Below are 22,998 nucleotides of genomic sequence, written 5' to 3'. Positions count from 1 at the left end.
GGTAAACCGCGTTTCCGTGCATTGCTCTGGTTTGCTAGAAGTGGTTTAGTTATGCTGGCCACACGACCCGGAAGCTGTATGCCGGCTCCCTCGGCCAATAAAGCGAGATGAGCGCCACAACCCCAGAGTCGGCCACGACTGGACCTAATGGTCAGGGGTCCCTTTACCTTTACCTTTACCTCAGTTTTCGAGCGTCTTGGAAGTCAAACGTTTAGGCTTTTGAACGCCAAAAACCCGGAAATAACTGCTTTGGTTTTTGAACACTTTTTGGAACCGAGGTTCCACTGTGCATGGGAAAATGGAAAGTGGCAAATGTACCATCAAGTAAAGATTGGTATGATAAATTAAAGAGCTATGCTTTTCATGGCTGAATAAACCTACTTTATTAGATTTAGAGAACAAAATCAAAGGCACGATATCCGCAGGCAAAAATGGATTAATTTTATTGATCATGAGTTGTTATCAAATGTATGGATTCACTGTATTCTGATAGAAGGAAGCATATATTAGTCCAAGTCAATTGCTGTTGTGCTCTGTAGAAAATTCAGTTACAAGCATAATTTCAGTCCAACTAATTGTAATTACTGGTATACCATCTGTTACATCCTTTTCTTTTCCCCCAAGCTTATGCATAAATGGAATAAAGTAAATAAGTAGGCAATTTTAACATTTGGATGTTTTCTCTGCTCACTTTGCAGATGAAGAACATTTTGAATTTATTTATCATATCCCTGAAAAAGTTCCCAAGGGTAAGTTAGGCCGCAGAATCTGAGACAAGGCAGAATCTGCTGCTACTTTCACAAGACAACACCTGTGCACTCTGTGTTAAGCCACAAAAATTAACACCCGGGGCTCCAAATTTGCTAACGGAATTTGCACCTTCCATTTCCCCCTTTATTGTGCATTGAAAGGGATGGGGGCGAGGATGGCAACGAAACCCTTGACCCTTCTGATTGCAAGTACAGGAGGATAGTTAAATGGCAGTCAAGTCGGAAGGGGCTTTGAGTATGTATTAATCCTGGAACTCTTTGCCAAAACCCCAAGTTCTGAACCGAAGGGAATTCATAATGGGAGCAAGTTATGCAAATATGTGGAGTGGATTCATGGGGTGGTTTTACATTGCCTTGTCATGGTTCCTCACAAAGCAGCGCATAGTTTGCGGAGGGTCATCAGGATTCCCTGCTTAAGGGACAAATCCCTTGTGTCATTAATGTGTACCTGTTTTCCCCTTTAAATATCAGCCGCAGGAGAGGGGCAGGGTGAGGATCAAGACTCTTTCACTCAGGGTGGTTCCCTTCCCTGGTTTCCCATGTGTCAGTAGTGGGGAGCCCCTGGACGGCAACTCCCATCAGGCCCATTGAACATGGCCAATGGCTAGGGATGGTAGGTGCTGCAGTTGAGCAGCACCTGGAGGATCAAAGATTCCATACACGGGGGATGGAGGTTGTCCAGCAACAGCTGTCAGACCATAGCTTCCTCAACCCTGCCGTATGCCACGTTATCACTATAATATTATATTATCCCTCATCTCTAGAGAAGCGACCCAGGAAAAGGCAGTCCATTGAAATCTGTGTCTCAGAGAAGCAAAGAATGCAAAACTGTGCAGTTTGCTCCTGTTTCAAAAAGTCAAGCTGAATCTTCAAATATGGAGTGGGAATAGCTGTGGGAAACAGAGATGGTTTCCACCACTGCATCCTTTTTTTCTAGTTACTCTCATAACTGCTATCACCCCCATTTAGAACATCCATTGTAGTCAACTTCTCTTCTTTTTTCTGTTGCAGCCTCTGATAAAGGGTTTGTGCTGTTGCTAGGACTGGAGCATTACACAAACACAACCCTTATACCAAGAGGTTTGGCTTTGAACCCCTTCAGTAATATATTTTACATCTGGGGGAATGCTATCTTGCAAAGGTAAGATTCCCTACGAAAAGCCTGCTGGTGTGAATATGGTTCCAGACACCTTCCTGTTTATACTACTTTCATCTTTAGAAAATACTGAATCTAAAGGCGACCAGAAATTCCAAAGAGATTGGAGTAAATTTATTGAGTATTTGAAAGATTATTGCAAAAATGTGAAGACACTGAAATAAATCTTGTAACGTAATGAAGGACAGAAACTGGCAGTTGAAATGCGCATACAATTTATTAGAATGGGAAAGCCAGTTGAAAGGGAAGGAGGGAAGTCATGTGCTCGGTGGAACAAAAGTATTTGATATGTGTGATGAGTATGAGTTACTCGTGCGGAAACTGGTGCCTCTCTAGGCTAATTTGCCTTGTTAAACCTTTCTGACTGCACAGCCCTTTCTAATCATGACTGTCTCAGTCACTGGCAGAATCCGTCAGTGGGCGTTTCTTGAATCTCTTCCAACATAAGAGTTGTTTGACACCCAGTCTCCTCCTCCTCTCACTGCGCGGGAGCCTTCTGCGCAGGGAGGGCGTAGGTAGCGGAGGACCTGTCCCCTCCTCACTGAGTTCCAGTGAAGAGTCCGGGAGCCCTCTCTCCGATTTCCCCATCTGCCCACTTTTGTTCCTGGTGTTGCGCTTAAATGCTTCCCCCTCCACTGAGCTGCTTCTCCCCCTGCTGCTGGGTCCTTCTGCAGCATCATCTAGGAGCCTCCCCTTCGCCTCCCGCTCCGATGTCAGTTCCCTGACAATATGTATTTGAAAGGTTGTTATATTCTGTGTTTTTGAAAAAACAAAAACAAAAATTTTCTCTCAAAAAAAGAGAAAATACTGAATCTTAGTGCCCAGAAATCTAAATCTTCACCCTAGTAGCAGTAGACTTTCCTACGATGTCGACCATAATTTTTGCACTCTCTTGGCTTATCTTCAGTTTTCTCACAGTGCTGTTCCTATAAAGCTTGGAATAGACCAAAAACAACAGTATTGTGGCACCTTAAAAACTAACCATTTTATTATGGTATAAGACAGGAGCTGCCAAGCTGATCCTCATTCCACCAGTGGTCCTCAAGCATCATTCAGTGGTCTGTGGTGTGTCTGTGGATTTGTGGTTGAAGACGGGAGACAGCTCATCCATTGCATTAATATTCATATAGGTTTTATTTGTATTTTTATTTCTTATATTTCATTACAATTTGAATTCTATGGTATTCATATTGTAATGCAATGCACTACAATATATAAGAAATAAAAGAGCCCATAGAAATTATGCAGCTTCTAGCTCGGTGTATTACAAATCGGTAGCACTAGGAGAAAATGATATTAAAGGCTCTGCTAGGATCTGCAAAAGTTTTCAAGTGGTCGGGGGAGGGGGAGAAGTTGGGGAACTGTTGGCATAATGTTTTGTGGATCACAACCCACTTCAGGAATGCATGAAGTGTACTGGCAACGACCGTTTTGTGCGGACGTTGCGTGTCTAACTGCTGTGTGCATAAGTCCATCTTGAATCCATTCGCCCCCTTTTCCAACCACTTCCGGATTGCAGCAATTTTCGCTTGTTCGTTAGGTGCCCATAAAATGGTTGTTGCCTCTGTTACAAGAAAAAACCTGCTCCTTTTCCCTTACGGGGTAGCCAAGAGCCCATCTAGAGTCCTTATGTAGGTTCTTTATCGGTAGGAGAAAATAACAGAGGCCAGCCAGAGAATATTGAGAAGCAAAGCAGCTAGTAAGCCTGATCTTTATTAAACTGTTACAACAGGGTCCTCACTCACCACATGCAGGAGGGAGGAGGAACCCAGAACATTGGTGTGCAAGCTCTTATATAGACTTTCGAAATTGCCCACCCTGGAGCCCAAGACCACCCCCCTGAAACATCATACATACATCACAGAAGGAGGCGGTCAACAGCAGAAATCCTGTTTGCCAGGGTACTTGATAATGGTCACCTGAATCCAGGTTACAGTCTCACCCAGTCATACACAGATACGCCTTTAAGACAGGATTTGTGAGCAAAGAGACAATGGGGAGGTTTTCCCATTTCCTTTGTCCTTGGAGAGAAACATTTGATGTCAATTTTGGGAGAGTCAAAATGGTTTCAGAACTTTTTTCCTGTACTGTTTCAGACGTGGTTTATATATTTATGTATGTGTTTGCCTGGTCCATTTATGAGCATTTATTTTATCTCTTAGACCAGGGGTCAGCAACCTTTTTCAGCCATGGGCCAGTCCACCGTCCCTCAGACCATGTGGTGGGCTGGACTATATTTTTTTTGGGGGGGGGGAATGAACGAATTCCTATGCCCCCAAATAACCCAGAGATGCATTTTAAATCAAAGGACACATTCTACTCATGTAAAAACACGCTGATTCCTGGACTGTCCGTGGGCCGGATTCAGAAGGCGATTGGGCCGCATCCGGCCCACGGGTCTTAGGTTGCCTACCCCTGTCTTAGACCTTATACTTCTCATAATACCTCTTAATACCAACTACTGCCCTAGATTGCTGCTTAGAATCACTTGTTAGAAGGGTTGACTTATTGCATCGTTTCAGTTTTGAGCCTAGCGTAGGGTTGACCCTGACAACCTCCTCCAATATTTACGCTATTAAGAAAGGTTGTATGAAACTCTCTTCAATAGATAAGCCAGGCTGTCTTGGAGGGCTCTTCCACACTTCGCTTTCGCTTGTGCAGTTTCCCGCTTGCTCCCTTCCTTTCCAAGGGAAAACTTTAGTGATCGATCAGAGCAAATGTGAATCTGGAGAAAACTCAAAACTGCCATTTGCTCCGACTGAGCAGTAAAGCAGCAGGAAGTGCAGATAAGCCCTAAGTCAGGGTGGGCCAACTTTGGCAAGTAGTTGGGGTAATAAAGACTCCAGATGACAACTTGAGAAGTGTCCTACCAGTCATAATTAGGCCAGTGGACTGGATTGTAAGGCTAACAGCTGCCCCTGTGTTTGACTTGATACAGTAATGGAAGTAGGTTCACAAGGTGGGCAAAATAATATGTTGTGACTCCTATTTAAATGCATACATTTGTTTTTGCTCCAATCAAAATGTTGTAGGAGGTGGGGATTTAAAACAAAGATCTCTTCTTGTTTTCTTTACAGCAATGACAAGCAGAGTTATATATATCTCTCCAGCTTCCCGAATGATTCCCCCATCAAATATTTCGTTCAGTCGTTTACTGGGGAAATTGCCTTTGTGACTGACCGAGAGGAGGTATGTCTGCTTATCTTTCTCTTTTTTTTTTTTTTAATAATTTTTATTAAAGTTTTAAACAAAAAGAAAAAAGAAAAACAACACACATGAAAAAACAATACAAAATTTAACAATAAAAACACAAAACATAACAATTAAAAACCAACTCTCTTTTCCATTCCCAATTTTAAATTACTTATTTTCTGGACTTCCTCATACCTCCCTATTTTGTATTCCAATCTACATTATTTGTCCAGCAGTTTCTATTCCACTTTTTTAAACCCAATCTTTAGTTTAATAAAATATTAAAATATATAATTTCAACTTTTTTAAGCCTAATCCTTGTTCTTAATGTCATATACCTTTAAATTTTTCCCTTTTATTATCAAATTTCCATTTCTTTAAACATCTTTAATCTTGATCTTTAATCTTAATCTATCCTTAACTTTAACCCGTACAGCTGGAAACCACTTATTTTCAATCCAACATCCTTCTAACATTCCTTAATTTTGCAGTGTTTCTGAAGATAGTCTTTGAATTTCTTCCAATCTTCCTCCACCGACTCTTCTCCCTGGTCACGGATTCTGCCAGTCATTTCCGCCAATTCCATATAGTCCATCAGTTTCATCTGCCATTCCTCCAGCGTGGGAAGTTCTTGTGTCTTCCAATACTTTGCGATGAGTATTCTTGCTGCTGTTGTTGCATACATAAAGAAAGTTCTATCCTTTTTTAACACCATTTGGCCCACTATGCCCAGGAGAAAGGCCTCTGGTTTCTTAGGAAAGGTATACTTAAATACCTTTTTTAATTCATTATATATCTTTTCCCAGAAAGCCTTAATCTTTGGGCACGTCCACCAAAGGTGAAAAAATGTACCTTCAGTTTCTTTACATTTCCAACATTTGTTATCGGGCAAGTGATAAATTTTCACAAGCTTGACTGGGGTTATGTACCACCTATATATCATTTTCATAATATTCTCTCTTAAGGCATTACATGCCGTAAATTTCATACCTGTGGTCCATAACTGTTCCCAGTCAGCAAACATAATGTTATGTCCAACGTCCTGTGCCCATTTAATCATAGCCGATTTTACCGTTTCATCTTGAGTATTCCATTTCAGCAGCAAGTTATACATTCTTGACAAATTCTTAGTTTTGGGTTCTAACAATTCTGTTTCTAATTTGGATCTTTCCACCTGGAAGCCAATTTTACTGTCCAATTTAAATGCCTCCATTATCTGATAATAATGAAGCCAGTCTCGCACTTTGTTTTTTAGTTTTTCAAAACTCTGCAATTTCAGTCTATCTCCGTCTTGTTCCAAGATTTCCCAATATTTCGGCCATTTGACCTCCATATTGACCTTTTTCAAGGCTTTCGCTTCCATTGGTGACAGCCACCTTGGGGTTTTGTTTTCTAACAAATCCTTATATCTTAACCAAACATTGAATAACGCTTTCCTAACAATGTGATTTTTAAATGCTTTATGTGCTTTGACCTTATCATACCATAGATATGCATGCCATCCAAATACGTTATTAAAACCTTCCAAGTCCAAAATGTCTGTGTTTTCAAGAAGTAGCCATTCTTTCAACCAGCAAAAGGCTGCTGATTCATAATAAAGTTTAAGGTCTGGCAGGGCAAATCCACCTCTTTCCTTTGCATCTGTTAGTATTTTAAATTTTATTCTAGGCTTCTTGCCCTGCCAGACAAATTTAGAGATATCTTTCTGCCACCTCTTGAAACAATCCATTTTGTCCACAATCTGCAAAGTTTGAAACAAGAACAACATTCTAGGCAATACATTCATCTTTATCGCAGCAATACGGCCTAGCAGTGAAAGCTTCAAATTTGACCAAATTTCTAAGTCTTTTTTCACTTCTGACCAACATTTTTCATAATTATCTTTAAATAGATCCCCATTTTTTGCTGTCATGTTAATCCCCAGGTATTTAACTTTCTTGACCACTGTTAAACCTGTCTCATTCTGAAACCTCTCTCTTTCAAACGGTGTTAAATTTTTCTCTAAAACCTTGGTTTTTGATTTGTTCAGTTTGAATCCTGCCACTTGACCAAATTCTTGAATCAGTTCTAAAACCCTTTTTGTACTAGATTCTGGCTCCTGTAACGTCAATACTAGGTCATCTGCAAATGCTCTCAATTTATAATGTTTAATTCCGACCTGTATACCTTTAACCATCTGGTCCCTTCCGATCATATTCAGCAAAACCTCCAGGACCGAAATAAAAAGAAGTGGGGAAATTGGGCAACCTTGTCGTGTCCCTTTTTCAATTTTAAGTTCTTCTGTAACAACATTATTTACAATTAGTTTAGCCTTTTGTTCTGAATAAATTGCACTTATACCATTCTCAAAACCTTGGCCTACCCCCATACCCTGTAGATTCTTCTTCATAAAGTTCCAAGAAATATTGTCAAAGGCTTTCTCCGCGTCTACAAATATCAACACTGCTTTAGTGTTAATATTCACTTCTAGCTTTTCCAAAATATCGATTATATTCCTCAAATTATCGGACAAATGTCTTCCTGGGAGAAAGCCCGCTTGGTCTTTATGAATCTCTTCCAACAGCACCTTCTTAAATCTCTTCGCCAAAATATCTGCAAAAATTTTATAATCCACATTAAGTAATGATATAGGGCGGTAGTTCTTAAGTTGTGTCTTTTCAGTCTCTGTTTTTGGTACAAGTGTAATATACGCTTCTTTCCACGACTCTGGTGCCCTCTTCCCCTCCATAATTTCGTTGCAGACCTCTTTCAATGGTTGAATTAACCATTCTTTTAAAGATCTATAGTATGTAGAGGTCAAGCCGTCTGGTCCTGGAGATTTGCCCAGTTGCATATTTTGAATGGCACCTTCTATTTCCTGTTCAGTTATTCTGTCGTTCAAAATTAGTCTCTTTTCTTGAGATATTTTTTGTAATCCATTTGTTTTCAAAAATTGGTCTAAATCTGTTTCTTTCACTGGCCCTTGAGTATATAGTCTTTTAAAATACTTCTGGAAACAACTTCTGATCTCTGCAGGGTTCTGTATATTCCTTCCTTCCACTTCTAGATTCGTAATCGTATTTAATTTTTGTCTCTTTTTCATTTGCCATGCCAACAATTTACCACATTTATTAGCCGATTCAAAAGTCTTTTGTCTCATTTGTTTAATCTTCCACTCTATTTCCTGATTCATTATTTTCATATATTGTACTTGATGTAACTTTAACTCTCTCAAAATCTCTTGAGATTTAGGATTTACTCGCAGTCTTTTTTCACATTCATTTATTTTATTCATAATTTTATCCTTCTTTTCATTTTGAGTTTTTTTCTTTATCGCATTCTGTTGTATTAGGAACCCTCTCATAACAGCTTTACTTGCGTCCCAGATTACTCTTTTCTCCACGTTGGAACTGAGATTTATCTCGAAATAGTCTCTTAGAGTTTTTTGGGCCTTCTTAAGAAATTCTCCATCTCTAAATAAGGTGTCATTCATCTTCCATCTGAAGGAGCCAGTTGGTGTTAGTCTCATTTCCATCTTAACAGCATTATGGTCGGAGCAGATTTTCGGGCAGATTTCCACCTTTCTTGTCTTTGGTGCCATTCCTCTAGTTATCCAAATTTGGTCAATTCTTGTCCAAGTCATTTTGGCTTCAGAAAAGAAAGTTCCCTCTTTTGCCAAGGGGTTTCTAATTCTCCAAATGTCCACTAAGTCCAAGTTGTCTGTCAAGTCAAAAAAGGTTTTCGGTAGTCTACCATCTTTGGTGACTACCTGTCTTTGTGCCTTGTCCATATAAGTAGATACCACTCCATTCATATCTCCCATCAAAATCATGTTGTAATCCATATGGTCCATCAAGGTCTCATGCAACTTCTTAAAAAAATCAGATTTCCCATCATTTGGTGCGTAAACTCCTACAATCAAAAATTTTTCTCCTTGTGTTTGAATTTCAATTGCCACAAATCTTCCTTGGTCATCCTTAAAAACAAATTTTGGTGATAAATTGTCTTTTGCATAAATCACAACCCCTCTCTTTTTAACTTTATCTGACGAAATAAATTCCTGACCAAGTCTTTTGTTTATCAACAATTTCCTGTGTAATCTTGTTATGTGTGTTTCTTGTAGACAAATTAGGTCCAATTGTTCCTTTTTTAATATATGAAATACTGACTTCCTCTTCTGAGGGGAGTTCAGACCCCGACAGTTCCATGTTAGAAGTTGCAGGGCCATGATGTTATTGTTTTAGTTCTCCTCCTACTGCACCTAGTGCCTGTTCCTCATCCGTCGGTGGTATCCCTTCTTTCGAAAGGTCTTTTGGTTCCGGAAATAGTTCTTTTTGTAGGTCTTCTCCGTGTCTGCTTATCTTTCTCATGGATCCAGTGGCTGGCTGTTTTAGAGCAGGCATGTCAAACAGGTTGATCGTGATCTACTTGTCAATAGCGAGGTGTCCCTGGTCGATCCTGGTTGATCTTTGGACCCCCTGATTGATCTCCAAAGAAAGAAAAAAAAAAGCTCATGGTAGATCACTGCCAGTTCTTTTATACCGTGAGTAGATCGCAGTCTCTTGTGAGTTGGACATGCCTGTTCTAGAGGAACAAGGCTTAATATTGCTGAGGAACGTATGATTTCTTTCTTTCTTTTTTCATAACCTTTATTTTGAAATGCAAAACAATAGAAACAGGACAAAAGGCATCGGCCAACAGGTACAAAACAGTTTATTTAAACTATTTGTAGCCTACCTTTCTGTCCTTGTGGAATTCTCAGGGTGGCTGACAAATAACACACACAGACACACCAAACTAATGAAATTATAGCAGAACAGCAAGTGGCAGTAATAAAGGACATTTTAGGAATTTATGTTAGAGCCATTATATAAACCAAAGATTTCATAGCTTGTAGTGTATAATCTAGCCCTATTCATATTTATTCAGAAGGAAACCCCAGTGATTCAAACAGGATTTTTTTCAGGTGTTGTGTACCCCACCCATCTGGCTGGGTTGCCCCAGCCACATTAAATAACTACCGTACACAGGGCTGCCTTCAGTTGTCTTGTAAAGGTTGTATTGTTACGTATCTCCTTGGCTCAGGGGTCGGATAACTATACCTTCCAACATTTTTCCGATGAAAATAAGGACATGTTAATGCAAGTGAGATTGCTAGTCTCTTAATCATTCTGCTACATTATCAACCCAGCTGTGTGTGTTTGTTTGTGTGTGTGTACACACGTACACACACACACACACACACACACACACAGAGCACTACATCGCTTGAGCATTACTTTCCCCCCCTCTTTCTAGATTTGGGTTTCCAAAGAACTTGGCACAGAGATTAAAAAGGTATATCCATCAGAAGCCTGGGATGTGTTCAATTATTTGCAGGTGATGAGAGGCTCACCACATTATAGCTTGACCCTGAAACATTCCATACTCACCATTTTCTATATCGATGGACAGTTGGAAGAGGTGAGTGCATTAGGCTGTGTTTGCCTTGACGGGTAATCCGGGAGGTAGCTGGTTTGAAAAGGGAGCCATGTCACCACTCAAGGCATGTGTGGTGGTGTGGAGGCGCTCTCTTGAATCTGGAGTCACCAGTGCTATTTTTCTAGAAAAAGAATGCCAGAACTCTCCATGAATGGCTCCCTTGTTCTCTTATACAGTGGTACTGTATAAGGTCAGTACTGGAGGTCAGTACTTCGTTCTGGAGGTCAGTACTTAACCTGAAACTGTTCTTAACCTGAAACACCACTTTAGCTAATGGGGCCTCCTGCTGCCGCCGCGCTGCTGCTGCGCGATTTCTGTTCTCATCCTGAAGCGAAATTCTTAACCTGAAGCACTATTTCTGGGTTAGCAGAGTCTGTAACCTGAAGCATATGTAACCTGAAGCGTATGTAACGTGTATGTAACAGGTAGCACTGTAATGACAATGGCACCCATTGGACAGGTGCCAGAACTGATTTCCAGCTGAAAAAAAGCCCTGGATGTCACTGCTGTTTATTATTGAATAAATAATAATAGCTGGCTGAGGCCGAGGCAAGGCCTTGGTGAGATTTAATTAGGGGGCACTTCTGGGAGTGCTGATGCTGTCCCCACGAATCCCCAGCCTTGCCATTGCCCCGGCTCCAAATAAGTAGGAGACATCAGATCAACAGCCGTTGTCAAGAGAGCAGCTCCACCCAACTCACCACTGCCGCTCACATACAGTGGTGCCTCGCAAGACGAATGCCTCGCAAGACGAAAAACGCGCAAGACGAAAGAGTTTTCCGTTTTTTGAGTCGTTCCGCAAGACGAATTTCCCTATGGGCTTGCTTCGCAAGACGAAACGTCTTGCGAGTTCTTGCGAGTTTGTTTCCTTTTTCTTAAAGCCGCTAAGCCATTAATAGCCGCTAAGCCGCTAATAGCCGCTAAGCCGCTAATAGCCGTGCTTCGCAAGACGAAAAAACCGCAAGACGAAGAGACTCGCGGAACGGATTAATTTTGTCTTGCGAGGCACCACTGTACTGATCTGAAACATTTGGAATTGAAAGTAACACTGTGATGTACACTCTTGCTCTTACTGCCATTGCTGTCTTGCTTGGATTCTCATCATATTTGCAAGACAAAGAGCTGGCCAGCTGCTCAGGTTGGTGGCAAGGTTTTCCTAGCAGCAGCAGAGCTGCTAGGGCAGTTAGGGACCAAAGGTGGACAAACTACCCCAGAAGGAGCATCATGTGTCCCCCCACCAGAGGTATTACCCCTCCCCTAACACTCCATACACGTACATCCCATTACATTATAGACGTACATCCCATTATGTAACAAAACACTAGAGGAGAGGTGATAAATTTAAAACGTGTTTTGTGTACCTGATTCCTCTAAATCTGTTAACCTGGGCTTCTTTTCTTTCAGCTGGTTTATTTGGCGGATACTGCAGACAATGGAAGATTAGTCAGAAGGGAATTCCCTCTGAGTCATGTCCTTGCCTATGACCTGTTGATAACAACCCCTAACAAAGAGATGAGACACAAGTGAGTGGAACACACAAAGTGTGGTGTCATCACTTTTGAACTTTTCTCAAACATCTGGCAGGGCAGAAGTAGTTTTGCAAAGGCTCTTCAAAGTCTCAGGCCTTCTGTCTCATTCATTTGCAAGGTACCTGGGATCCATTTCCTCTTTCAAATCTTTTTTTCTATCCTCTCTCTGCAGCTTTTGCAACAGCAGACTATGGATGATGGGGGCTCTTCACCTTAGATTAGAGGCCTTGCTCAGGTCTCCAGTGCTTCTCCTCAACCAGGGGAAATAACTGGTTGCAGGAGCAGCTAGCAGCGAGGGGTATCATCTCACACCTGACCTCCAGTCAGCTGCAGCACTGTACTTTACTGGGAAGGGGTGGTGATAGCAAGCTTGGCAAAGCTTCTGCTTTCAGCCATGTTAGCTAAGACGATCAACTTTTATTTCACTGTAATTTGTAAGTATTTTTCTGCACACTACTTTGCTGTATTTGCTGCCTGCATTGAAATGTAAGTAAACCTTTTTCATTTATGTAACTAAAAATGTGTAGTTCATTCTATTATGGGGATGAAGAGGGGAAGGTCAGCAGACCACATAAGAAAGAGCTAGAAAGGTAGAACTGCCTAACTCACAGGCTTTAATAAGCTGCAAAATTATAAGCATTTTTACTCTGCTAAAAAGGCTTCACTTTTTTTATTTCTCACAGAAACATGGGATAGGAGGTTTAGATCTAAATCTACGGATTTAATCCTTAATTCATCTCCCACAGTATTATGCCCTGAAATTTTTGGACAGAGGGCAGAAGCTATAGGGCTTGGGGGTTGTGTTTAGAATCTGCTTTTTGTATGGGAATTTGCAGTCAGAATAATTTTGCTTGTTTTGGTGAATAAGGATATGAAGGGTTCTTCCTGATGACAAGAGAAGGCAGTGTGTGACATCACTTCCTTTGAGTTCTCTGATGTGATAAAGGCAAAAGGGTTTAATCTTTTCTACTTTCCCCTGCTTCAGAACTCAGCCCACCATGCTTCTGAGGCAGGCCTCTGTTTGGTCTCCGCTTCTTTTTGAATTAAAATATGTATTTTGTAGGGATGCAGGTGGCGCTGTGGGTTAAACCACAGAGCCTAGGACTTGCCGATCGGACAGTTGGTGGTTCGAATCCCCGTGACAGGGTGAGCTCCTGTTTCTCAGTCCCTGCTCCTGCCAACCTAGCAGTTCAAAAGCACGTCAAAGTGCAAGTAGATAAATAGGTACCACTCCAGCGGGAAGGTAAACGGCGTTTCTGTGCGCTGCTCTTGTTCACCAGAAGCGGCTTAGTCATGCTGGCCACAGGACCCGGAAGCTGTACGCTGGCTCCCTCGGCCAATAAAGCGAGATGAGCACTGCAACCCCAGAGTCAGTCACAAGTGGACCTAATGGTCAGGGGTCCCTTTACCTTTACCTTTATGTATTTTGTAATCTAGAAGTAGAATTGGCCTGCCTTGTTTTCATCACTGTTAACTGCTAGAATCAGGTGCAAGACCTTATGTAATTAACCACTATTTCATAATCTGCAGCCTGTTGCGTGATTCTTTTGATTAAGAGGGAAAGGGAAAAAATCCAGCCTAAATAAATTGCAACAAGGCTACACAGCCTAGTCCCAGATTTTCCACTTTAATGCTGCAAGGGATGGTGTTTTAAGCTCTCCTAACATTTGAACTTTCTACTCACACCACTATAAAATCCATCCAACTGTTTGTTCTTAGTGGATTAGACTACATCAGATTCGCCCACCTTTGCCCATTTGCTGTTGTGCGCTATGTGGACCTACCTCAGCCACAGGAATTCACCCGGATGGAACATTATTTTGCTATGCCTCCTGAGATCATGGAAAAAACTGGCTTTCATGATGAGAAGTCGCTGATTGTGTACCAGGGACTCGTCTATCAGCTGCTCCAGTTGCACTCATCTTACCACAGAGTGAGGATACCTTTTGTTTATTTGTGTTTCTCTTTTGAGGGGCTGAAAAGTCGCTGGCCTCAGAACCACCAAAAGACACAGGCTTTAGCTTCTGTCTGGCAGCAAAGTCCTCAAAGCTAAGTCCCACCCCCCCAATCCAAAACAGCTGTTGAAACTAACAACGATAAACCAGCAAAAAGAAAATTGTGTAAAGGCCTTTTTTTTTTTTAAAACCAGCTGCCTAAAACAACCAAGTGATTGCATTCTTCATGGCAAAGCATTCTGCTGTTTGCGCCACAAATGCACATGTTGCTTATGCAAATTAAAGTAAGCAAAATAAAGGTCGCTATCCCTTGGACTTACTATTTAAACACAGGCCTCAGCCAGTGGAACCCCTGATCCAGCATCTATTTCTGGGCACTCAAGCTCAGTTGTAACATTCCTGAAGAGCAGGGGTCTGTACGGTTTACCTCGTCTGGGCCGGTTCACTCCAGCAGAGATCCCTCTGTGGGCTGGATTGCGTGTGTGTGTGAGCACGCGCGCCTGCAATTTCCGGTGTCTGCGCAGGCGCGATTTCTGGCCCTGCAGAAGCAAGTCCCCATGCCACGCTGCGCCGGTTTAGCATAGCACACAGGGACTCGCCGATTGGGAGGCTTGTGGGCCGGTTAAACAACCCCCGTGGGCCGCTTGTGGCCCATGGGCCTTAGGTTGCCTACCCCTGCTGGAGAGGATGTTTTGGAGAATGCTGTCTGGCATCATAGAGGGAGATCCAATGTAGTAGGCCCCCCCCTTCTGACCCTGTCGGCCTCTCTGAAGCCCTGGCTCAACTGGAGTTATAGATCCTCCATGTAGGGAAGCACCTGGAATCTGAAGCCCCCCTGCTGCTCTGATTTTCCCTCCCCCTCCTTGGGATAAAAATTTAACTACACATTTGAGCACCTCTAAACTGCTCCCTCTCTTTTCTTGCTAATGGAAGGAAAAACATTTGAAAGCTTTTAAAAATGCTTTCTGCAAAGGTCCCTACTGTTTGCTTTAGTTCAACAGTGTTGGATGAGGCAGCTAAATGACCTTTGGATTTCCTCTCCCCACCCCCCGCTTTTGATTACATCCTTCTTGTCCAAGTGAAAGATGCTTCACTCATCATCATAAGCATATAAGAATCTTCTGTCTCCACTGTCTCCTTAAATACCGCAGCAGACATCCCACTTCCAGTAGTCAGAGGGAAGGCCTATGTAAAGTTCTAGCCTCCTATAACTCTAGAATGTTCCAATCTAATAAGAGCATGAAGGGGTTAAACCATAGGCTAAGCCTGGAGAAGAAATGAGTGACCAAGCCTTTGGTATCTTTCATTCCCCATGTGGACTTCAGTATGTAAGGAGCTCTGAACTGGTCACTCCAGACTCCTGACTTTAACAAGCATCCTTTGTTTCATAATAGTAATTAATAATAATCGTAGTAGTAGTAGTAATACTAATTTATTTATACCCTGCCCATCTGGCTGGGTTTCCCCAGCCTGCATTCTCTCTAGAATTTCCCCTCTCTATCAATAGTTTAGAAACTTTTACCTTCTGTAACTACACAGTGTTTTAAATGCCTGTGCATATTTTCTGACCGCTGTAAGGAAAAGCACATGAATCTGACCTTTGAATTTTGTAAGTAAACCTTTTTATGACTTGCCAAACATGTGGTCTGGCTCTGTGCCAGGGAAGTGGGACAGATGGAAAGAGCTTCTAGAAGGGGACATTTTGGGACTCAAAAGGGCACACATTAAAGGTTTCACAGACTATATTTCTCTGCGGCATGTTTTTGTGATGTTAAATCTGCTGGGCTTCTCCCACCAAACTTGGGTCTTGGCTTCCAGGATTCCAACATGCCAGCTTACTATCTCTCATGCCACTGTCTGTCTTTCTTCAACCCCTTCCTCTTAGGAGCTGCCACCACCTGCCACTTCATCCACCCAGATCGGTTGCCATGACCTCTGCTTGGGTGGACCACAGCAGGGAGGTTTCTATGCTGTCCCACACTAAATAAAATTGTATATTATTTCTGCATTTCTAAACAGGTTTTGCTGCTAATTTAGTGATAGTTTTTGTGAGCCTGTCTGTCTTCAAACTCACCCTTACCAATTCTTTTTTTCTCCCTAGGCTTATGCTGACCCAGTCCATGACCCCACATGGAGATGGTGGAAGAACAAGAAAGAGGATGCGGTAAGAACAAAAAATTTGAAAAGCATTCCTTAGAAACAACTGCCCTCACCACTCCATGATTAACATTAACCTGGTCTTAAACTTTCTTTTTTAAGTAAATAAAGTGATTTTGATATTCAAGGAGAGAGACACCTGAAGACACCATTTTTTTTTTGACTGCTTGCTAAGGGATTTGACAGTCAGTTGATGTGTGATAGACACACACGCAATATGAATCATTTAGTAATGAAACAGTCATAGTTTTGATGTATGAGTGTTTCCTTTTCCTAACCAACATGCTTCACCTTTAACTGCTGCAACACCCAAGTTTGCACCTGGGCTTTGCCCCTATCTTCACTGTATGCCTTACCTTAGGCAAGCCAATACTTACCAATCACACTGTCAATAGATAGCAATACTGGCCTACTTTCCAGGGCTGTTGCAACCATGACTAAGGTACAGTTTATGGAGCACTTGGAAGGAAGAGACAAAGAGGGGGGGGGGAGCAGAAGATAATCATTTTCTTGCTTCCCAGGAATACTACACCTATGTGGCAAGCAACTGGAACACCTCGGCAGGCATCTATGTCGACATGGCCAACTACATCAAGATGTACGATCAGATGCCTGAAAACTTACTGCCTTCCAAGCTCTACCTGGACAAGCACACCGAATACACCTTCTCTCTGTACCTGAGCATGAGAACAACGAAACAGAGCAGTAAGGGGTGTTGAGCTCAGGAACTGCTGTGATGGAGGAAGGGAGGGGTGGATCTGTCACATAAAACACAGCAGTTACAGGGCATCTCCCACACCTAACTGAGAATGTAATGTTGATATCTACTGTGAACTTCTTGTTTCTTGGGCATGTGGTGATATCTAAGGCCACACTTAATGAAGCCATGATGTCAACACCCTCCCAATAAGCTGTTTTTATACACACACACACACACACACACACACACACGAGTCCTTTAAAAGAGGCTCTGTGGATACACATGTTCCACGGGGCCTCTTTTAAAAGACTCACCCTGTATATATGGATGTCTTGCAGTGGTAAAACGAGTTGCCCTAGGCTGTGCTTCCTCCTAATTTTGACTTGTGATCCTCCCGGCTTTTCTTCTGATTTATGGTTCTACAGTAGCACAGACATGGAACAGAACTGAGGGGCTGACAGAGGGCATGTCATGGACTGGCTGGACACAGAGGAATGGGCGGCGGGGGGGCGGGGGAGGAACCTGGTGGGGAATCCCCAAGGGAAGAAGGCTCAGGGCCCGGGGAGTGGTGGTGGGGCAAGGATGAGTGGTAAGAGGGAGCAGACTGGGAGGCGGAAGCTGAAGAGGTAACAGGGTTTAGTGAGCAGGAAGAGGCAGCAGCAGAGAGCAGTCCAGAAGTAGCGTCAGAAGCAGATGCTGGAGAGGAGGGAGGGGCAAGAAGCAGAGATGGGTCAGGCTGGTAAAGAAGCCAGGGTGTCTCCTCCTCTTGCTGTGACCAGCTCTCCTCCTCCCATGTCTCCGAGAACCTGAAGAGGGTGGAGCAGAGACAAACAAGGCGGAGAAGGCTCAGATTGCTTGGGAAGGACCTGGGGCAGGAAGCAGTGTAGGCTACTGTGGGAAAACAGGGACCTTCAGTCCTTGTAACTGCCTCATTGGGGCAAGATCTAACGGGAAGAGTTGCTGTGCTCACTAGGCCTGGTCTCTGGAGCTCTTTGTTTCTCTGAATAAAGAGTTAACTTCGCTGACACCATGTGAGTTATTACTGACCTGCTCCTGGCACCCCATGGGAGAGGTCTCCAGAAAAACCGTGATCACAGGTTTTCTTCTCAGCAGTGTTACTTATTTACAAGATTTATGTTCCATCCCTCTTCACGGGATCTTACGGTGGGCCACAACAATTCAAGAAACAATAAGAACAAAACGGAATACAGTGGTGCCCCGCAAGACGAATGCCTCGCAAGACGAAAAACTCGCTAGACGAAAGAGTTTTCCGTTTTTTGAGTCGTTCCGCAAGACGAATTTCCCTATGGGCTTGCTTCGCAAGACGAAACATCTTGCGAGTTCTTGCGAGTTTGTTTCCTTTTTCTTAAAGCCGCTAAGCCGTTAATAGCCGCTAAGCCGCTAAGCCGTTAATAGCCGCTAAGCCACTAAGCTGCGCTTCGCAAGACGAAAAAACCGCAAGATGAAGAGACTCGCGGAACGGATTAATTTCGTCTTGCGAGGCACCACTGTATACTAGAATAGAATAAATAGAATACAGTCATCCTCTGCCTACTAAATACAGTATATCAGATCGAATAGCCATGTGACCCAGTAGGCAGACAGTAGCCCTCAGACTCAAAAAGCCTGGTGGAAAATGAGTTTTCTGCTGGTGCCGAAAGATAACCAACTTTGGCATCAGTCAGAGCTCGAAGCAGAGAGTTTTCCATAGCTGGGGTGCTACTGCCAAGAAGTAAGAGGGGGTCATATCTCACATGGTTGCTGCATGCCCAGCGAGAAGAATATTCATGGCAAGCACCAACATTCTGTTCCACATGTACATGCCCTATTCTTTTGCATTGGCTGATAGCTTTTTCATTTTGCTTGCAGTGGGGGAGTCAGCAGATGAAAATTCTCTCCAAAACATATGGCTCACTCTCATCTTAGCCCATCCTGAATATATTCATACACATCTACATAGGCAAGAGCTCATCAGCAGAGGTTCAGTACGATATGTGGTAAGGGCCTCTCAAATCCTAGATGATGAAATGAGGCAAAATCCTCCTTGAAAAGTCAGAAATGCAGACTTGCTCCGATCAGCATGTTGAAATGTGAGAAACCTGAACCCCATTCTTATTTTGAGACATATTTGAAACTATGCTTGCAAACTTTTGTTTGTGTAAAATTTCTGGCATCTCTGAGCATATACAGAGTGCCTTTTTGCAAGTGTAAAGAAGGCCTACAAATATTTACTTTCTTGCGTGCCACCCCAGTCTCTGAGCTTTGTGTGATTCCAGGCGCTTACCCAAGGTTCAGTTTCCTCGGAATGTGTTGTCTTTATGTCATATATAGCTTATTTACACACACACACATCCTGAGTCTACGATGGAGGAGCTTATAGCATTGCATCCCAGAAGGTCTTGTTTCTTCCATAACCACATTATATGATTTATAGCCTCTCTTCACCTTAAGGTTCCAGAATGGAATACAAAATATATGGTAAATCACAGGATTATATATATCATTAGAACCAATATAAACAACAGCCAGAAATGTCAGTACTGCTGAGAAGAAGCACCGTGTTATTCCCATCACTGGGAAGCAAACAAAGATTCCTGACATGCGCTTAGAGGGTGGCAAGATTTGTTATTATGAGTATTCTTGGCCATCCATTCTGCACCATTGAGTGGCTCACAAGGGGGAAATGCCATTAGAGAGCTGGTTTCTTATTAAAACTGATTCCATTTTAAACTCCTGTTTCTTTTGCACCACTGCATCTCTTCGTCCTCACAACAACAGATAGAAATTTATGACAAAGGTGTTTACCCGTATCAGCAGCTGAGTGGGAAGAACCTTCTGAAGAGTTCTCTTGGCTTAAAGGTAAGAAGGCAGTCTTTGCTGAAGTTCCAGGGTCTTGTCTTCTATCACAAAATTGTTGCTCTTGGGCTAGGATAGGCCACCTGGTGCCGCTTCAGTGTACCAAAGGTGGCACATGAAATCAGTCTCCTGCCACACTGCTTCTTGCTTCTGATCTGTTGAGTTGTACTCCTCTGGTATACAAGTGGCTAGAATTTGCCTTTCCCCTGACATTTGCTTGGCTTGTATTTACTTTCCCCAGGTTGCACACTCGGGAATGAACTGCTATGAGTACACATCCAACGGACCACGGATAAGGGTAAGGGTGGTGTAATGGTTCAAGGGGTTGCTCGTGCGTAAGCCGGTGCCCACACCTGGCTGGGTTGCCTAAGTGAACCTTTTCTGTCCGGACAGCCACTCACCCGTGGCTGTCTCAATCGCTGGCAGAATCCATCAGTGGGCGTTTCTTAAACTTCTTCCAGCATAGAAGTTCTTTCACGCCCAGTCGCCTCCTACTTTCCCTGCGCGGAAGCCTTCTGCGCAAGGAAGGCATAGGCAGCGGAGGACCCTTCCTCCCCCCACTGGTCCCAGGCAAGGGGTCATGTGACTCCCTCTCAGATTCCCCCATCTGCCCCCCTTCTCCACTGTAGCTGAGCTGATTCCCTTCTCCAGAAGATGGGCTGCTTCTCCCAATCCCGTGACACTCTCTGGGATCCCTCTGGAGCTCTCTCCCTCCGGCACTGATGGCAGTTCCCTGACAGGTGGCTTGGATTGCTTGAAGGGAAGATAATTTCTCTCAATTCTCTCCTCCTGGTAGCAGCCCCGGAGGAGGCAGTTGGCACCTGATACTCAGGATTTCCAGTCTGAATCCCTCCCCAACATGGTACCAGCTTCCTGTACCAATGCTGAAAATTTTTGAAAGCTTGTCTGGGAGAAGCTCGGTAATTCTGGAAAGGCAGCTTGTTTGCCATGAATAATCTTCCTCTGCAGCCTGCAGCTGTGGGAATTGTTTAGAGGTGTCGCGGCCACCTTGACCTTCCTTGCTTTTGTTGAGTGGCAAATTAAGCAAGCCATATTTTTCTTCTCCAGACTGTGGCATAATGTGAGGGGGACGAGGGGGTCCGTAGTCCCGGGTGCAGAATTATGAGGGGGCGCAACCGGGCGCCCCCATGACAAGGCCACATGGCTGCCATCTTCTGGAGCCACGGGGAGGTAAGCCGCACCCGAGCGGTGGTGCCTCTTTCTCCTCATGGCCGCCTAAGGGGTGCTCACCCCTGGGCAGAACTCCCACCAGCTGGAATCTGGACTTTTCTGGGCTGCACCACTCCTTCCCCAGGGCCTCCCTTGGCTGAGGCATGTGCTCTGCAGCAGGAGCATAGAAGGAAAGCTGCCCGCTCACCTGGGACCCGCTGGCACCTGCTCTTGTGCTGTGCAGCCAAGGACAGGCAGCCGGTAAAAGGCTGCACTTGGCACCTCAGCCTGGTCTCCACCACCCTCCTCGTAGGCCTGCTGTAGCTGTGGCTCTGGTGCTGCTGAGACACCACCAAGCCAGCCAGGGATTATCAGCCGCCGCTCCCACCAGGGGCTCACCAAGCTGAGAGGGCAAACACTGTGACCAGCAGGCAACCTCTGTGAGGAGTGGCCACCGCAGGGGCACAACAAAGTCTGCCTGTTGCCTTCCGTGCGACACCTGCCAGGAGGTGCAATCCTTGCCTTGCCAGAAAAAAATAATCAAAAAAATTCCTGCAGGCCAGACTTCTGTTCCAAGGCAGAGGAGCAGAACTAGTACGAAAACGTGGTGAGTCCTATCGGGTGTATTCTAGAGAACGCTTCATGAAGGTCAAGGTGAAGGTACCTTAGGCATTGACTGAGGGGTCCTCCAAGGAGATGCCTATCCAAATTATCCTCTGCAACATGCAGGGATTCTGCAGCAGACACAGAGGTGAAAAGGGGTCCTTTTAAGAGAGGGAGTTTGCAATCCAATGTTCTAAAAAAGAAAGAAAGAAAAAAGGCCACTTCTCTTTTCCAATTTACTTGCCCCCACAGGGCAGTTATGTGTCGACTGTCTACATTGGATGTCCCCCAGGCAAGAGGCTAGCTTTTGACATTACTTCCACTAAGAATGAGACTACCGTCAAGAACAAGCGCTACTTCGATTGTATCAAGAAAGACCCCGAGATGCCTTGCTTCTCCTTCAATGATGGTAAGGCTGAGGTGAAGTGGGGTGTCTGGGTGGGTCAGATCTGTGAGGCTTATAGATGAAGTTAATTAAGGAATGATGGGTGCCAGGCAGAAGACAGATGGTGATACCACACCTGCTTGATTCATTTGCAGTGTTTTACCCTTCTTTTTTGATCCAAGATATGGTGACAGGAGACTCAGGACGTTTCAATGGAAGGTAAGGGCTGAGCTGTGCTTTTGATGGCATTTTGTCGCTTTGCTGAACTGAAATCAGTGAATCTCCACTGAGCATATTGTTCAAAGGCTGGGGGGGAGGGTAAGATGGAGGCACCTAGGTCAATGCCAGGGTGCCCAGGCTTTGGGGCCGGTATGACCCAAGACGTTTTCGCTGGGGACTTCCAGGTAAAGCTGCAGGCCAATCAGAGGAAGCCCTGTTGTCGCTAGGGATGGACAGAGAAGACTCTTTCCGGTCCCTTCCATTTTTGTATATGTTCGAAAGCCCATTCCACCCCATGTCCACATTAATTTGCAAATCTGCATCTAGATATATGTTTTTAATACATTTTCTCTCAAAATATGCAATTTGATGCATTTTCTTTTTGAACTGAGAACTGCATCGTGAACTCTGGAGAGGTGTGGTATCTGGAGGATAACTTCTGATCTGCACCTTGATTTGAGTTGATTGGGTCAGTTTGTATCAAAACGCACCAAGAACAAATTCCTCAAGAGTCCCTAGTTGCTATGTGACACCCTTGAAGGCAAGGAAATTGTCTGACAGGTATACATTTGTACTAACAGTAGACCCCAACTGATCTAGCATCACAGCTAAGGACACGGCCGGGAAACCTCTGCCATGAGCTTAGCTTGGTGGCCAGAGGCAAGTCTTCACTCGATGGGACACACAGGAGATCCATGAATAGGATATCCTAATTTTTTAAAAGGGAAAGGTACCTGGGAGGATTGTGGTGGCCCACGTACCAGCATGCCCAGAGGAAATGGGTTATTTTGACCCATTTTAACTTGGTTTCAGGCCTAGGAATGGCTCTAAAACTGCCCTGGTTGG

General features: G+C 43.8%; 1 protein-coding gene and 1 long non-coding RNA gene across 4 annotated transcripts in view; one reads left to right on the top strand and one right to left on the bottom strand.

The window, feature by feature from the left end:
- The window catches only part of LOC308484623, a 93,458-nt gene extending 81,492 nt beyond the window's left edge, over nt 1–11,966 (bottom strand). The window contains exon 1 of the long non-coding RNA XR_013990051.1: nt 11,293–11,966. This is a non-coding gene — a long non-coding RNA (uncharacterized lncRNA). The remainder of the gene's footprint in view (nt 1–11,292) is intronic.
- CATSPERG (cation channel sperm associated auxiliary subunit gamma) overlaps nt 1–22,998 on the top strand; it is a 44,149-nt gene that overhangs the window by 14,403 nt on the left and 6,748 nt on the right. For all 3 annotated transcript variants that reach the window (XM_081018605.1, XM_081018607.1, XM_081018606.1), the window contains exons 12-24: nt 699–749; nt 1,782–1,911; nt 5,004–5,115; nt 10,396–10,560; nt 11,983–12,101; nt 13,827–14,040; nt 16,164–16,226; nt 16,741–16,924; nt 18,789–18,916; nt 19,698–19,778; nt 20,017–20,073; nt 21,801–21,957; nt 22,089–22,152. In XM_081018605.1, the coding sequence (XP_080874731.1) occupies nt 699–749; nt 1,782–1,911; nt 5,004–5,115; nt 10,396–10,560; nt 11,983–12,101; nt 13,827–14,040; nt 16,164–16,226; nt 16,741–16,924; nt 18,789–18,916; nt 19,698–19,778; nt 20,017–20,073; nt 21,801–21,957; nt 22,089–22,152 (1,525 nt within the window). The remainder of the gene's footprint in view (nt 1–698; nt 750–1,781; nt 1,912–5,003; nt 5,116–10,395; nt 10,561–11,982; nt 12,102–13,826; nt 14,041–16,163; nt 16,227–16,740; nt 16,925–18,788; nt 18,917–19,697; nt 19,779–20,016; nt 20,074–21,800; nt 21,958–22,088; nt 22,153–22,998) is intronic.

Source organism: Podarcis pityusensis, assembly GCF_964106645.2.
Source record: "Podarcis pityusensis genome assembly, chromosome: 8".
In the NCBI taxonomy this organism is placed as follows: Eukaryota; Metazoa; Chordata; class Lepidosauria; order Squamata; family Lacertidae; genus Podarcis; species Podarcis pityusensis.
The sequence above is the reverse complement of the archived record's forward strand: the minus strand, read 5'-3'. Positions and strand labels throughout refer to the sequence as shown.